Source organism: Hippoglossus hippoglossus, chromosome 1, assembly GCF_009819705.1.
Source record: "Hippoglossus hippoglossus isolate fHipHip1 chromosome 1, fHipHip1.pri, whole genome shotgun sequence".
NCBI classification, from domain to species: domain Eukaryota; kingdom Metazoa; phylum Chordata; class Actinopteri; order Pleuronectiformes; family Pleuronectidae; genus Hippoglossus; species Hippoglossus hippoglossus.
The window spans coordinates 10,044,417-10,059,201 of record NC_047151.1 but is presented as its reverse complement, the minus strand read 5'-3'; the positions used below and the strand labels follow the sequence as shown (position 1 = coordinate 10,059,201).

General features: G+C 40.7%; 1 protein-coding gene across 5 annotated transcripts; it reads left to right on the top strand.

Annotated features, from left to right (window-relative positions):
• The first annotated feature begins 1,349 nt into the window (after positions 1-1,349).
• On the top strand, positions 1,350-14,607 carry tecrb (trans-2,3-enoyl-CoA reductase b). 5 transcript variants are annotated; one of them, XM_034597646.1, is made up of 12 exons: positions 1,350-1,453; positions 6,660-6,710; positions 10,287-10,338; positions 10,445-10,489; positions 10,614-10,717; positions 11,101-11,216; positions 12,055-12,160; positions 12,317-12,389; positions 12,504-12,547; positions 13,063-13,120; positions 13,578-13,666; positions 13,881-14,607. In XM_034597646.1, the coding sequence occupies exons 1-12, from the start codon at positions 1,439-1,441 to the stop codon at positions 14,052-14,054; spliced, it is 927 nt and encodes a 308-aa protein (XP_034453537.1). In that variant the 5' UTR covers positions 1,350-1,438; the 3' UTR covers positions 14,055-14,607. The 5 variants fall into 5 exon arrangements, with proteins under 5 accessions (XP_034453537.1, XP_034453528.1, XP_034453545.1 ...); XM_034597637.1 differs by having other exon boundaries at positions 12,317-12,395; XM_034597630.1 differs by lacking the exon at positions 1,350-1,453 and having other exon boundaries at positions 6,325-6,710.
• Positions 14,608-14,785: the final 178 nt, after the last annotated feature.

Below are 14,785 nucleotides of genomic sequence, written 5' to 3'. Positions count from 1 at the left end.
AATACAAAGCCACAAAAACGCATGTAAACTAAATCACATAAGATAAAGCATGAAGAATAATTACACATGATCACAAGTATGGTTTGCTTTAAGCCAAATCTTAAGTTTTTTTTAAATGTTGGATCATGTAACTTTTTCTTAACCATTTTTGTTTTTTTTATTGAAAATAAAAAGAAGAAATTACAGTGTGTTGTTTAGATTTAGTACAAGTTGGTTATGTCTTGACTAATGCAAGCAATTCAAAGCCTGGCAGTGGCTGTTGGAATCTGTACTTTGACAAACTTTATTAGGGTAGAATGACAATTACAAGGAAACAACAAAAAGAAAATAGGCTATTTAAAGGTGGAGTCATTATTTTTACATTATTTTGTTCTTATAGCTTATTATTAATTAACTATTTTAATGTGACCCAAGCATTTCATTGCAAGCGACTGCTTAATGTTATCGTTGTGCATATGACAATAAAATCTTGAATCTAATATATGCAGGCACTGATATAAGTTACTCAAAATCTACTTCTACTAGAAAGTCTCTTTTTATTTTATCTGGGATGTTTATTGTAAAGCACTTTTTAAATGTGTTTTGAAAAGTGCTATATTATTATGACTATTAATATTATTAATAATAATAATAACTTCAATTATGGGAGAAAAGCAACGATTAAGACCTGTATAGCAGCTTAAAAGAGTGGCATAAAAATAGGATAAGATAAGATAAGACAAGAAAACTTAATTGATCCACACACTGGGGAAATTCAGTTGTTAAAGCAGCAGGTGCATGAGGTAGACAAGAGAATAAAAAATATTAAAATAAAGGCAGTGTAATAAAAATAAAACATATAAAATGATGTGTATGTGCATTATTTACACCTTTCACTGTAGTGGTTTGTATAGAAATGTTATAAAGTGCAGTGCAGAAAAAAACATTTGTACATAAATTTAAGGACATATGTGATGTGCAGATGACACAAATGTGCAAAAAGTTATTTTCCCTTAGAAATAGTGCAAATAGTATGAGTAGAGTGACATGAGAAGAAAAGCAGTGCATTCTTTTTTATTTTATTTAGATAATGTTGATATGTAGCCTATAAATGAAGCTGAGATACAGAATAAAACTATTATTATTATTATTATGATATACAGTTAAAGGTGGAAACTGGCCACAGATGAGCAGTTCCAGTTTGTCAGTCGGATCTGAAGTAAGCGCACAGAAATCCTATGACGTCAGCATAGCCGTGATTTATCATCTTCCTCCAATCCCATTGGCTACGGCGTCGGCAGTGGGGGCGTGTTCGTCTGCTTCCCTCCTGTTGTGATTGGCTGCAGCACGGGCGCGTCACCCACCTGGCGTGGCCTCAGCAGACGTATATTACGCCTGTGATTGGACGTCGACCTGTCACTCAGCGGAGTTAAGGAAGGGGCTGCAGAGCGCTGCCAAGATGAAGCACTACGAGGTGAGTAGTGTCAATGAAACTCTAACCGTCAATGGAGCCAGACTTTGATCGGTCTCCATGATTCGGAGTGTGTGTGGTTCGTGTGTAAACACGAGCAGAGCAGTAGCGGAGCTGTGGCGCTGTAAACACGCACAGGAAGGAGCGCATGCTGCTGCACCACCGCCGGACACGAGCTGCTGCCTGTCACCGGCCTACTGAGGCCGCTCCTTCACGATAATAAGCTGTAAGGAGTTAACTAATGTCACGGTGAGAGCTAATGTGCACCCGCACGCCTGAGGGATAAAGCCTCGTCGTGTATTTCAGAAGATCTCCACGCCTGTGAGATAAATAGCTGACAGTCATCAGCTCTACCGCCCTCTCTGGCTGGAATGAGTCACAGCGCTTCTTATCTTGTTATTACCCAATAATGCAGGTGAACAGTCAAGTGAGTGCGAAATCTCAGCGTGATAAATCAGACCACGTGGAAAGGGTTGGTTTATTAGGGCCCGAGCACCGACGGTGGGAGGCCCTATTGAAATTGAAAGGATTTATTCTTATTCTTATTCTCTGCCAAATTAATTGTCTTTTTGAGGGCTTTAATTATTATTATTATTATTATTATTATTATAACATGGTCAATATTTAAAAAAGGCTTTCGAGATTGAAGTCGTAATATTAGGAGTATCGAGTCATAACTGAGAAAAAAGTCAAAATATTGTGAGAGGAAAGTTGTAATTTAATGAGAAAAAGTTAAATTACGAGAATAAAATGACTTAATGAGAAAAGGCGTGTTAGGGAATTAAAATTGTGTTATAACAAGTCATAGTTATACAGTACTATATAAGTAATAAAGTCATAATATTACGACAGTGAATTTGTAATTCAACGAGAATAAAGAAAAAAAACAAGGAAATTAGCAGCGGGAGGAACCTATGTTCACTCTAACCCTGGATCCAAAACCTCGATCACGTATCTCATCTGAGAAATCACGAAACCCCTTTGAATATCACACAGATTGCATTCGGTTTGGTCATTAGCAAAATATCCACAAAAGCATCTCCCTCCAGCTGTGTGGTTCCTTCTTCTGAATAGACCCACTTTCTTTCACCATCTGTCCAAAGTCCTGATACTTATGATAATGTGGTTCTGATGTGACATTTTACACGTATTGTGTTATTTGTGAAACCTACACTAAAGTACAACTTAACAAGATGCCTCCGCGTTCCTCATTTTAAGTGACGACTAATCAGACTGATCTTCCCCATCTTACATGACCTACATTTATATTATTCTCATATTAGTATGTCTTTAATCTCATATTATGCCATTTTTCCTGTAACATTACAACTTTATTCTCAAAATCTCATATTTGTTTCTCTTTAAGTGGAACTAAAACTCTGTCGTACACTCCTCAAGGGATAAAAAGGAAAAAAGTATATTTCCCTTTTGCTACTTACCCAGTATCCCTATGCTACTTACCCATTGTACTACTGCTAGAACATTAAGTGTGTCTACATGTGAACAAGTGGAGTTTCTTGAGCATATAAAACCCATCAGACAGGATCTGAAGCAGTCTGACAGAAACTGAGAAAACCAGTGGCTGCTCCGGTTCCCCTTCTTTCTGTCAACAGTAACCTATGAGGGACAAAACAACATTTTAACTATTCATTTTCTCATAGATTTAATAGCAACACTGATTAAAAACATAATTTAATTCAGATAAGAAATATCTTTATTTGATAACACGTAAATAAATCGAAAGACAACAGTTGGTTTGATCACAATCTTACTTGTTTTTCACACTCTATGTTCCACTTATCATTCAGTCCTTGTACAGGTCACAACCTCAGGCCACTCCTGCAACACTTGCCCTCTGCTCGACTCACCTCTTCACAGCCATCCTCAGTTATCACTTCCTAAACCCGTGGCAATGACCTAAGCTGCATTTCAATACGACTCACCTGCACAGTTACGACTCTTTTATGAAGCTATGTGTGATATTCAGGTCTATGATGTGCCTACATTATTGGACCCAGTGTTACACTGAAGTGTGTGTCTCCACAATGGAGGTAAAATGTCAAGCAAGTTTTGGAGGCAGTTATCAAAATACAGAATCTGACCATGGTACAAAGTTTTGCAGCTACAACACAGCTCGTTTAACAGGGTTACAAAATATGGTGTAACACCATGCAGCTGCTCGAGTGAAAAGGTTTTTACATATGTGGCCTGAGAAACTGAATTATTATGAACAGACTTTGCATTAGCTGTTTAACAGCGTTGTAAGGAATCACAAATGTGATGCCAAATCAGATAAGTCATAATAGCTCAGCAACAACTCAAAAACCAAACCTTCTGGAGGACTTGTTGACATTATAAACTTTCGCAAATTTTTAAATATTCAACTTAATCTGTTACGATTACCCATACTGCATTTTTTTGTTATATTGAGAATAACACACTGTTTCCAAAAATATGGAGCTGGACCACCATTTCTCTGTGACCTATAATAAGGGAAAGATCCCAAATTTGCAAATTTCCCCATTGTGGGACTAATAAAGGATTATCTTATCTAATATGGCCAGTCACAGTCCAATCAAAAACTTCAAACTTCATTAGCCCATATCTCTCTCTCTTAATTAGGATCTGAGAAACATAACATTTTGGTTCCATGGCTTTCTCATGTGACATCATCAGCACAATACTTTTGATTTAACAGATTCTGATTCAGTTCATTTTTTATGCATTTGATTTTTTTATCAAATCAATTTAAACTTAATAGCACAGCTTTGGCTTTTAGTCTTTTCTTTCCTTTTACAGGGCACAGCACATAAAGCTAAAGTTAAACAGAAATATATGGTCAAACTGAAAGTACTTGATTAAATTATACTTTTTAAGTTGCAATCCTCACAATCCTCTTGCAACAAAAATAAAATAGCAAGTGTTTTTCATTTGGTCACTGTACCAGTTTATTTTTCATTTCATTGCATTTACACCAGATAGCACCAGAGAGCTGAATCAGCTCAACAGCAATCTGCTCTTACACCGACTTCCTCACTACAGTACAATATACAGTATGTGTACAACATGTACAGTTTGTCAATCTTTCTCAACACAAAAATCTTTAGATTCAAGAATGCCCTCCTACCTTGAGATGTGCACGCAAAATTAATGGAAAAGAAGTCGTCCAGCGTCGTATTCAAAGTTTACTTCTCCCAGATTCACTCTGACCCATGTGTCCATTACGGTGAAAGACTGTCACTGCCAAGCAGGGGCTTTATATAGATGAGAAGGGGGAGGTACAGTGGCAGTGGGTATGCCTGGCATACAGGAAAGTGAGATGGGGTTATTTCCCCGCTACAGCAGTGTTGGGTTTCTTGCTCACTTTAGGCATCACTTGCACAGTATAAAATCCCATCTGAAACGACAAAATAAAACAAATAATACAGACAAATTTTGTTGTGCATTTTAGGCCACAAAAATTAATCACCAGAACTTTTTTATCGTTTACTTTTACTGTCGGGGATTTTGACGCCTACAGAGAAACATCTACATTTGTGGCAGTTTCCTGTCCAGGTTCAATGACTACGTTTATATGGACCCCAATATTCAGACTTTTAGTCTTATCCAGAATATGACATTATTTAGATTATGGCATTTTCAAGAGTTGCTAATAGAATATTCCATTGATATTCCCGTTGACATGTTACAGAGCATAACCCGATTATGACTGGTGCCATTACGTCCACTACACCCCAACCTGAAATAGTATAATGTTTGAAACCACTGTATACCATTTTACATGTTTTCTGTCTAATTGTGCAAAAGCTACAATCCCTTTTTTTTATTGGAGATGTGATGTCAAGCAGTTGGTAACTGTTGTTAGTTGCTGTTGCTAAATGCTGCGAAAACTCCAATAGGATGTTATAATGGGATTAAGATGTATACATATCTACAAAATGAATCTAAGGTCAGAAAACTCCACAAGTCTTACTCAGATCATTCTGAGTCTGACCTTATTCAGGTTAAGGTAATCAGAAAATGCTGTTTACATGTCAGTGTCATGTTCAGCCTTGATCGGGTTAATATTAGAATATTTGTGTCTATGTGAAAAACGTTCAGGTCCATTAAAGTGCATGAAAAAATGTCAAGCCTAAACTCTGGGGCCAAGCTAAGGTTAAGCCTAAAGCTTTGACACTTGTGACTATGTCTTTCATTCGGGGTGGGGGGTGGGGGGGCCGGCTTTGCCAAAGGGGAATTTCCTGAGTTAATCCCTCAGAGCCTGGAGTGTTATCATCCCTCTGTGGCAGGAAAGAGCAACCCCCTGTGCGTGCGCGTGCTTGTGTGTGCTTGGTCGCTCAGGTGTCTCAGAACAGGTGCCCTGGTAACACACAGATTGAGTGATGGTATAGTGTGATCAACATTGGGCCCATGACATCACTACATAGGTGTAGATGGGCGGCGGCTGCTTATGCAGAGTTAGCAGTAGACCTTTTATGTTTAGCTGGAAGAGCAAGACAGGGGGTCAAACTAGGAAAGAGGGGCTGCTCTCTGTCATAATAACTCTCCACCATCTTCCCACTTAGCCAGGAGTTGAGAGGTATCGGAGGTCGTCAGTTGTCTTTTTTTAGGGGAGGGGTTGTGTTTCAAAACCAAGTCTGGTGCTGCTCTGACATGAAGCTGCTGCTCTTGGCTTGAGAAGTTTCCTTCACACGATTCTATACGCACAGGTCTATTGTGGACGCTTTGCCAGGGGGATACTGGGCATTCCTATGTTTGCAACTGTGCACACACACACACACATGTGGTATATGTGGGGGGGGGGGGGCGAGTGGTAGTTAAATAAAGCAGCACGCCAGAAGAGAAGGAATGAAAGAGGGAGGGAGAGTGAGAGAATGACAGAGGGGAGAAAGAAGAGGGAGGGGATGGGGTACAGATTTATTTCCACAGCTGAGTGCTGCCCCTCTCCTCTCAGGCTCGACGTGGATCTGTGATAGACAGCCGAGAGGAAGCAAGTGACGACAGAACTGAGGGGGAAGAGTGAGGGGAAGAAGGGAATAAACTTAGGTGCAGGAGGAGGATTGAGGACATGGATGCCCTAGCACTAGAAGCCACCAGTGGCAAAAAGACAACTAACGGGCCAACAGTGGCGGTGGCCCCGCTGCCGGCTCAAGCCCCGGTCAAACGCAAACCTGCCAAAAAAGCTAAAAAGGCTGTTGTTTTCTTTGAGGTGGAGATACTGGACGCCAGGACCAAGGACAAGCTCTGCTTCCTGGACAAGGTAAGAACATATTAATTATTTTCAATTTTATGTGTGACAAATTGCATCTTGATGCAACTGGACTAACATCCTTTGTGCCAGATGACTTTTTAATAACAGCTTGTGTGTGCCTGTGTTTCACTAAACAGAACAGGTGAAACACGCTGGTCCTACACTACTGTAAAGTGTGTGTGTGTGTGTGTGTGTGTGTGTGTGTGTGTGTGTGTGTGTGTGTGTGTGTGTGTGTGTGTGTGTGTGTGTGTGTGTGTGTGTGTGTGTGTGTGTGTGTGTGTGTGTGTGTGTGTGTGTGTGTGTGTGTGTGTGTGTGTGTGTGTGTGTGTGTGTGTGTGTGTGTGTGTGTGTGTGAGAGTCAGGCATTTTCTAGACCATAGAGGTGCTGTAGCCATCGCTGTCAGTGGGTGTGTTGCCCTGTGAGAGTATGAGACCATTCCACCCAACACTGCTGGGTGCAGTTCTCTGGGCGAGGCGGTGGGTCTTTGGCACAGACACGCACAGGACAAAATATCACAAACAACTGTTCAAGCTTCCACTGATGTGACAGCCTTGCAACAAGTGATGCATTTGTAAAGGTTAACGCCTCACTGTGACTATGTTGGCACTTCGACTCCATGTAGACATCATACTAGACACTAGCCTCAGCCTATGTCTTCACAGCTGCAGGTGTGTGTGTGTGTGTGTGTGAGAACAACATATCTCCTTCAGAAAAAAAAGTTTCTTCTACGTATAATTCATGACATTAAAGGATTTGAAGTATTGTATCATGAATGATCTCATTCTAGATGAGCAACATGAGATATTTTCAACTGTTGAAGGTGTCACACATATTCTTGCACTGATCTATGACAGCAGTATAGAAAGTAGGACTAGAGACAAATTCTCTTTATATATGAGGTATAGAGAAAATCCTATTGTCTCATCACATCGTGTCTTCTCATATGTTACGGTCACCGTGGTGCCTGTTGTCCTGCTTCTCTTGCTGTGGCCTTCAGCAGCAGGTTGAGTCTGTTCCAGGTGTTCGAACCCTAGACTGCAATCTGTGGTTTAAACAAGGTGTGATGCAGAAATCTGTAGAAAGGAGCTGTGAAGGAATCTCCTCATTTATTATCAACCAGAAACCAACCAGAAACATCGGAACTGGAAAGATTCCTGCTTTTGAAAAGTAGCTACGTGTCTGGAATAAATTGCATCTGCTCTAATATGTAACTTTGAGAAGAAAGGTTATTATCAACCGACTGATTAGTGACTTTGTTGTTAGTTGACGGTCTCTGGACTGCTCGATGTTTGTCATATAGTACATTTTCTGTCAATGTTAGCATGTAGTTCATTTCTTGTTTTGCTTTAACAGAAACAAAAGTCTGATTCTATATTGCATTTTTATAGTTATCTTTGTCCTCACTTTGGGTGAATAGAAAAACTGAGAAGGTAGATAGATAGATATACTGGAGACACTGTGTTTTTTTGTGACTTAACACTGCGAGCCAAGTCAAAACTAGAGATCGGATAACGTCAACACTTTTGTAGATGGTTTGCAGGACGTACAACTTCTCCGGCTGGAAGCAGTTCTCAGTAAATACTTTTAATTTCTTTCCCTTTTCCCGGTCGTGGAGCATATTCGTGGTGTTTGAAAGTCAAGTGGTGATATTTACTTCCACCAAGGAGGTTATGTTTTCACCCTGTCCATTGGATTTTGTTGTTTAACAGCAGGATTACACAAATTATAGACAAATTCAGGAATATTCCCTTTCTTTAATGTGTGGTTTGCAACATTTTCACCTGTTGAATAGTAGTAGTAATAGTAATTGATGGATCTTTATGGGAAAGAATATTAGGCGTATAGCTAGAAGAATGATGTCTGCGAGTGTGTGCATTTTGGTGTGGCTTGATTGAATTTAAGGGGACTGCTGGGCAGTTATAGAGCAACAAGTATTGCACTTCAGTATATAGCCAGTGTGATGTTGACTAATGGATTTAGGTTGTGTTTACAGTCGGGACTAAAGGGTATCACTGTTGTATTTGACACATTTATTTTCAGAGGCTGTTTAAGCCTAATGTTTAATCAGGTATTTTCAAAGTGATTAATTTTCGTCAATCACTGTTATTTTTGTTTCAGTCCAATTTATTGAGTTAGTCGGTGCTGCAGCAGTAAGGGTGGTTTAGTGTGTTGTTGGTGTGAGGTCCGCTGGTGTATAGAATTGCATTAGCGTTAGTTTACAGTGGTGTTATCAGGGCTGCTGCACAAGACCCCAAAAGTACAAGTTGCTATCCTTACTGGATTATACCTTGTTGTCGGCTTAGCAGAGTTTCCATGGTGTGAAGGCATGTACAATATTAACACCTTTGGCGTGGCAGTTCACAGATATGACAGAGATAGGTCTGGACCTTTATTTTGGGGGGTTGAAGGTGTCACAGAGAGGTGGTTTCTCAGTGATGTAATGCTGCCGAAAATGGCACGTGGTCTTCAGGAGGACGTGAACAGAAGCCAGGGCATGCACAGTGCGACATTACTTCAGCCCGCAGCTGATGGATCATACAGACTGTGAGGAAAATCACTGTAACAGAAACGCTTAAGGAGTTAAATTCAAAAAACAATGAAAGAATGTAAATGAATATTAATGATGTTTATAAGTTCTTATTCTGTCATGAGAGTTAAATGTGTGTGTGTGTGTGTGTGTGTGTGTGTGTGTGTGTGTGTGTGTGTGTGTGTGTGTGTGTGTGTGTGTGTGTGTGTGTGTGTGTGTGTGTGTGTGTGTGTGTGTGTGTGTGTGTGTGTGTGTGTGTGTGTGTGTGTGTGTGTGTGTGTGTGTGTGTGTGTGTGTGTGTGTGTGTGTGTGTGTGTGTGTGAGATAGATAGATAGATTTATATTCAGGTAGAGGTTTCACACTAACATCTTGGTGGAGGCCAGCTGAAAAACATATTTGCTGCCAGAATGTTTGGAGAAACCTGCCACTGAAGTCGTAAACCTCAACGACCTCAGAGAAACTGGATGCTGATGCCCGAGCTGTTAAAATGTGGTCATGTGCAGATGGTGTTTTTATTTAGTAATCGGTTGACAACTATCAGTTTCCATTCGCTTCAGTTCACCAACATCTAGAGACACCGTTAGAACATGGTGAAGGAAGTAATGATATCCCTGTTTGCACGTTTTTTAAGTTCATTTTTGTATCTGAATGAAATGAAAAAATATTTGAAAATCTTGCTTTGGAGTTTTTGCTTAGTCGGTCTTTAATTATAGAGCAGCTGCAATGCTGGTTAGTAAAGTCCAGTGTGTACATGCAAATATAACTCGTGAATCAGTACAGTACTAAAAGTGTATAGTGAAACCGTTGATATGGACAATACTAGCGTGCGTGCATGTGTGCGCGCGCTGAGGTTCTCTGAAACCCTAATACCAGCTGTTAAATAGCCCACGTCCATGGGATGTGTGGGCACAGCCAGGGCTAAATTTACCACTAATCACCATCATAAATGGAAAACAGGATTATTATCTGTTCCTTTGTGTGAGTGTGTGTGTGTGTGTGTGTGTTTACTGTACTTATGCATGTCTTTCCACTTATTTATTGTGATGTTATTTGTAGGTCGAGCCAAATGCCACTATTGGAGAGATCAAGTCTATGTTCCACAAGAGCCGTGAGTAACGACTAAAGCCTCATAAATCTGATTTATGGAAATCTTCAAACAGCACATAGAAACACTGACTTTATGTCCTGTGTCATTATTATGTGTCTGTTTTCAGATCCTCAGTGGTACCCAGCCAGGCAGTCCATCCGCCTCGACGCCAGTAAGTCAACAGTGTAACAGTTTATCACAATGATTAAAGTTAATGTAGAACAATTTTTATTTTCTCTAAAATCAACACATGATTTAATGTGGATCTCAATAGAGTGAACGTGTGTGTTTTCCAGAGGGGAAGTCTCTGAAGGACGAGGATGTTCTGCAGCATCTTCCTGTGGGAACCACGGCAACCTTCTACTTCCGAGACCTGGGAGCTCAGATCAGCTGGGTCACGGTGAGTACGACACTGAGATGCCCAAAGACGGGGACGCAAGTCGCGCCAACGTATTCAGACCAGGTCCAACAGTCCGGACAAACTCACACGCAGCAGAGTGGGGGTGGGATCAAGCAGAGCTATACTGAGATATCCCACTGGGAAAAACTGGAGAGGGGGGGCAGAAGGTTCCTCCTGACCCTGAGGTTAATTTGCTGCAGTGAAGTTCACTCTTAGAGGAGAGCCATGTAGGGGAGAGACATAATCAGCAGAGGGTTTTCTTAATGTAGCTTTCTAACACCTCAACAGGCCAAGATATAATCATTTCACAAGAGGCTAAATGGAATGAATCACTACAGTCTTTAGCTCTGACTTACCCTGTCCTTCCTTCTTTCTTTTTTCAGGTCTTTCTGACGGAGTACACTGGTCCTCTGGTCATCTACCTGATGTTCTACTTCAGGGTTCCTTTTATCTATGCACCTAAATATGATTTTACCACCAGCAAACATTGGGTCGTACAGTGAGTGTCTCCAACACAATGAATCAAACATAGTCTTATGCTTCCCAGTGTCTGTACATTGATTTGTTTGATGCCAGAATATTAACACTGACTGCTACATAATGATTGATACTTTCTTTCAAATGGGTCAAATCTTTCTTCGTAGTATTTCTTTGTGCATCCCATTGATTCAGATCCTGCTGACTCTGCTCAATCTCCTGCTCTCTCTCACTCTCTCGCTTGAGCACACACACACACACGCTATCAGTCTGTGTTAAAGCAACATAATTTGGTTTTCATGAACACATGACCAACATGCTTGTTTCCACAGAGAGCAGGGAAGTGAGATCCGATCACAAGTCGTCACAGGAGACACATTCAGGACACATTTTAATGTGGACAGGCAAACTCAGTTTAGTCAGGACCACTTTCATCAAATTTATTTGATTTCAATAATTAATGCATTAAGTTGTATCTGGTGGGATGTTTGTGTTCTGGGACCCCCCTGCCCCTCCACATGCATAGTAGAGAGCCTAAGGAAGGGACAGTACACCTCCCTACCCATGAGCCTTCATGGATCCCCAGCACGGAACACATGACATTGATGAAGTCAGGGGCGCTGGGGTGGAGGTGGGTCGTGAAGTATCTTTGCAGTGGAAGAGTTGGCAGCTAATGCTTAAATAGAGGACACAATATGAGCTTTGAATGCATAGGAGGGGATCAGCTGAGCCATCAGCTGATGTGAGCTGGCACAGAAATTCTTTGATTGACTTGATTGTCAGTGCCTTGTTCTTAATAGCAGGAAGCAGTTTAATAATTTAGCAGGACTCACACAAGTGTCTCTTCTTTTTTTCCTCAGTCTCGCCTGTATGTGTCACTCCTTCCACTACGTCAAGAGACTTCTGGAGACGCTGTTTGTCCACCGCTTCTCTCACGGGACGATGCCGTTACGCAACATCTTTAAGGTGAGATACATTATCCGGTTGGAACGTTGCCATGTGTTAATGTGCTGTAGATTGTGTGAAAAGTGAATAATTAATGGTTTATGGTTGGACAAAGCGTATCGCTGCCACTACAAGAACGTCTCAGTGACAACGCTCCTGTCATGTCTTCTGTTTCAGAACTGTACGTACTACTGGGGCTTCGCGGCATGGATGGCGTATTACATCAACCACCCGCTGTACACGCCGCCCAGTGAGTGTGCGTGACCCCACACTTGCAGACACAACAATCACACATGCAGTGGCATTGTCTAGCTGTAGCTCCTTTGGACCATCACTGACAGTATGTTATTGTGTCTTGTTGCAGTCTACGGGGAGCAACAGATAAGACTGGCGGTCATCATATTTTTGGTAAGAATCTGTGGTGCATCTTGTGCCATTTAATTTGACTTATCATTTAAATACTATGTTTGTCCCATTTTTGATTTGCAATATTTAGTCAATTTTTCTTTATTTATTTGATTGCTGCTTTATATGAGTATTATCAGCATTAGAAAGGTTTGCGTAGTCACTTTGACATGGAGGTGGGCTGGGATAGGACAGAGAGGCATTGAGAAGGGTTTTTACAAGGACAAGAGAGACGCATTTGTGTTGATGTTGAAATTCTTTGCTTGTCAAAGTACCATAAATCTCATCACAATACTCTCAAGGACACTGGATTTTGATCTTTTTCCCCAACATAAGATTCTTTATCTCTTTACCTTTTTTGTCTTGAGGACAAAAAGCCACTACAGTGATATGAAGTGTATGAAAAAGGGTTTGCAGACTCAGGCCCTAACTTTAAAATAGTCTGTATCTTGTTCTCCACACATACATGATGCAATATGAAATCACTAATGAGAGTCTATGAATGTTTTCTATCTCAGTTCTGTCAGATCGGCAACTTTTCCATTCACATCGCTCTCCGGAACCTCCGTCCACCAGGTACTCGCACACCTGCACAACTCAAACACACAACTGTACAGTTCTGGCCACAATTAACTTTTGAAACCATATTTTGGGATGTCTCCTTTTCTCTTTGAGAATAATCCTGTTGACATTTGACATGTTATTCTCAGAGGTCATTGTGATGGACTTAAATAAAATAGGATTTTTGTATTTCTTACATTTTGTATTCAAAACATCAGTAAAGCTATGGTTAATAATCCATATAAAATCTGTTTGTATCAAATATATTTGAATGCCTTTTAATCAAAGCCCCATAAAACATAATTTCACATTTAAGTATTTCTCTATAACATTTAATATCATAGCTCAGGCAGGGAGTATCATCATTGGACAGATGTGTTTTACTGTTGATATCAGGCCAAACTCTAACCATGATTGGATGGATTTGAATTTTTTTTTGACAATCCCTTTCTTTTCCTCTCTCTTTATCCAGGCTCTAAGACCAGGAAGATTCCTTATCCAACCAAGAACCCCTTCACCTGGATCTTCCTGCTGGTCTCCTGCCCCAACTACACCTATGAGGTAATGTGATTTATTTGTTGTGGCAGCTGATTGGAGTTAGTCTTCTAAAAAAGTACAGCTTTAAGTCTCAGGAAATGATTGTCCCATTTCTATAATTGTATCCTCAGGACATTTGTGTGTTCTGTGATTAACCACTGAAAGTGGCATGTTATAGCTGCAGCTGCTGCCCTCTGCTGGTCAGTCTGTGTCTAACGCCCCCCTCCTCCTGTTGCAGCTGGGCTCCTGGCTTGGCTTCACCGTCATGACGCAGTGTCTGCCGGTGGCCTTCTTCACTTTGGTGGGTTTCATCCAGATGACCGTCTGGGCCAAGGGGAAGCACCGCAGCTACCTGAAGGAGTTCCGCGACTACCCTCCCCTCCGCTCACCCATCGTGCCCTTCGTCCTGTAGAGGACTTTTTTTTGTAACCCTCCCTCAACCCATCCAGCCCTCCCTAGTCGTAGGAGTCCAGTACCCTCAACATTAACGGACAGGATGCACTTCCTCTTTTCTTTCGTCCAAAGTTTACACCAGAACTTCATGGATTGACTGACGGAATCCATCTCTGTCCTCCTTCATTTCCTCCCAACCCATATGTTCTTTCTGCCTTCCTGTTCTACATCCCTGTCGTGTTATATGAAAATATAAAACACTGCACTTGCAGTTTTTTTGACCGCTAACAAACTCAATTCTGATTGGTCGACTGGCTTATGTGCTTTTGATCTCCCAGAGCAGCCGTGACTCTCAAACTACCCAGTGTTCACTGACAGACGTGCTGTGAGACGTCATCCTGCTCTTACATCATCTGATACTGTTGTTTTGGGGCTGATTCTGCATCTAGTGAAATTCAGTAAATCTTGTTCAGTTTTGATATCTATTGCTCTAAATTTTAGACCATGACAGCATTTAATTTTGTTGATGTCTGAAGTAATTTATTAAAAAACAATAAACCCAAATGATGTTGTGTTGCTCTATTAGATATAACATTATAATATAATATAAGTGTTTTAACAAAAGCTTGAATCTACTCTAAAGGACCTTTTTACAAATTTCAAGTGTCACACTCCTGCCCACTGAGTTATAAGGCAATAAAAATACAGATAAAATACCATTTACATATTCACCTTAATATATATGAAGAT

Coding starts and splice junctions, on each gene's coding strand:
- tecrb (XM_034597624.1), top strand. CDS start 6,519: ATGGATGCCCTAGCACTAGAAGCCACCAGTGGCAAAAAGACAACTAAC. Junction 10,490..10,613: donor GTCCATCCGCCTCGACGCCA/GTAAGTCAACAG, acceptor TGTGTTTTCCAG/AGGGGAAGTCTCTGAAGGAC. Junction 13,121..13,577: donor CCGGAACCTCCGTCCACCAG/GTACTCGCACAC, acceptor CTCTTTATCCAG/GCTCTAAGACCAGGAAGATT.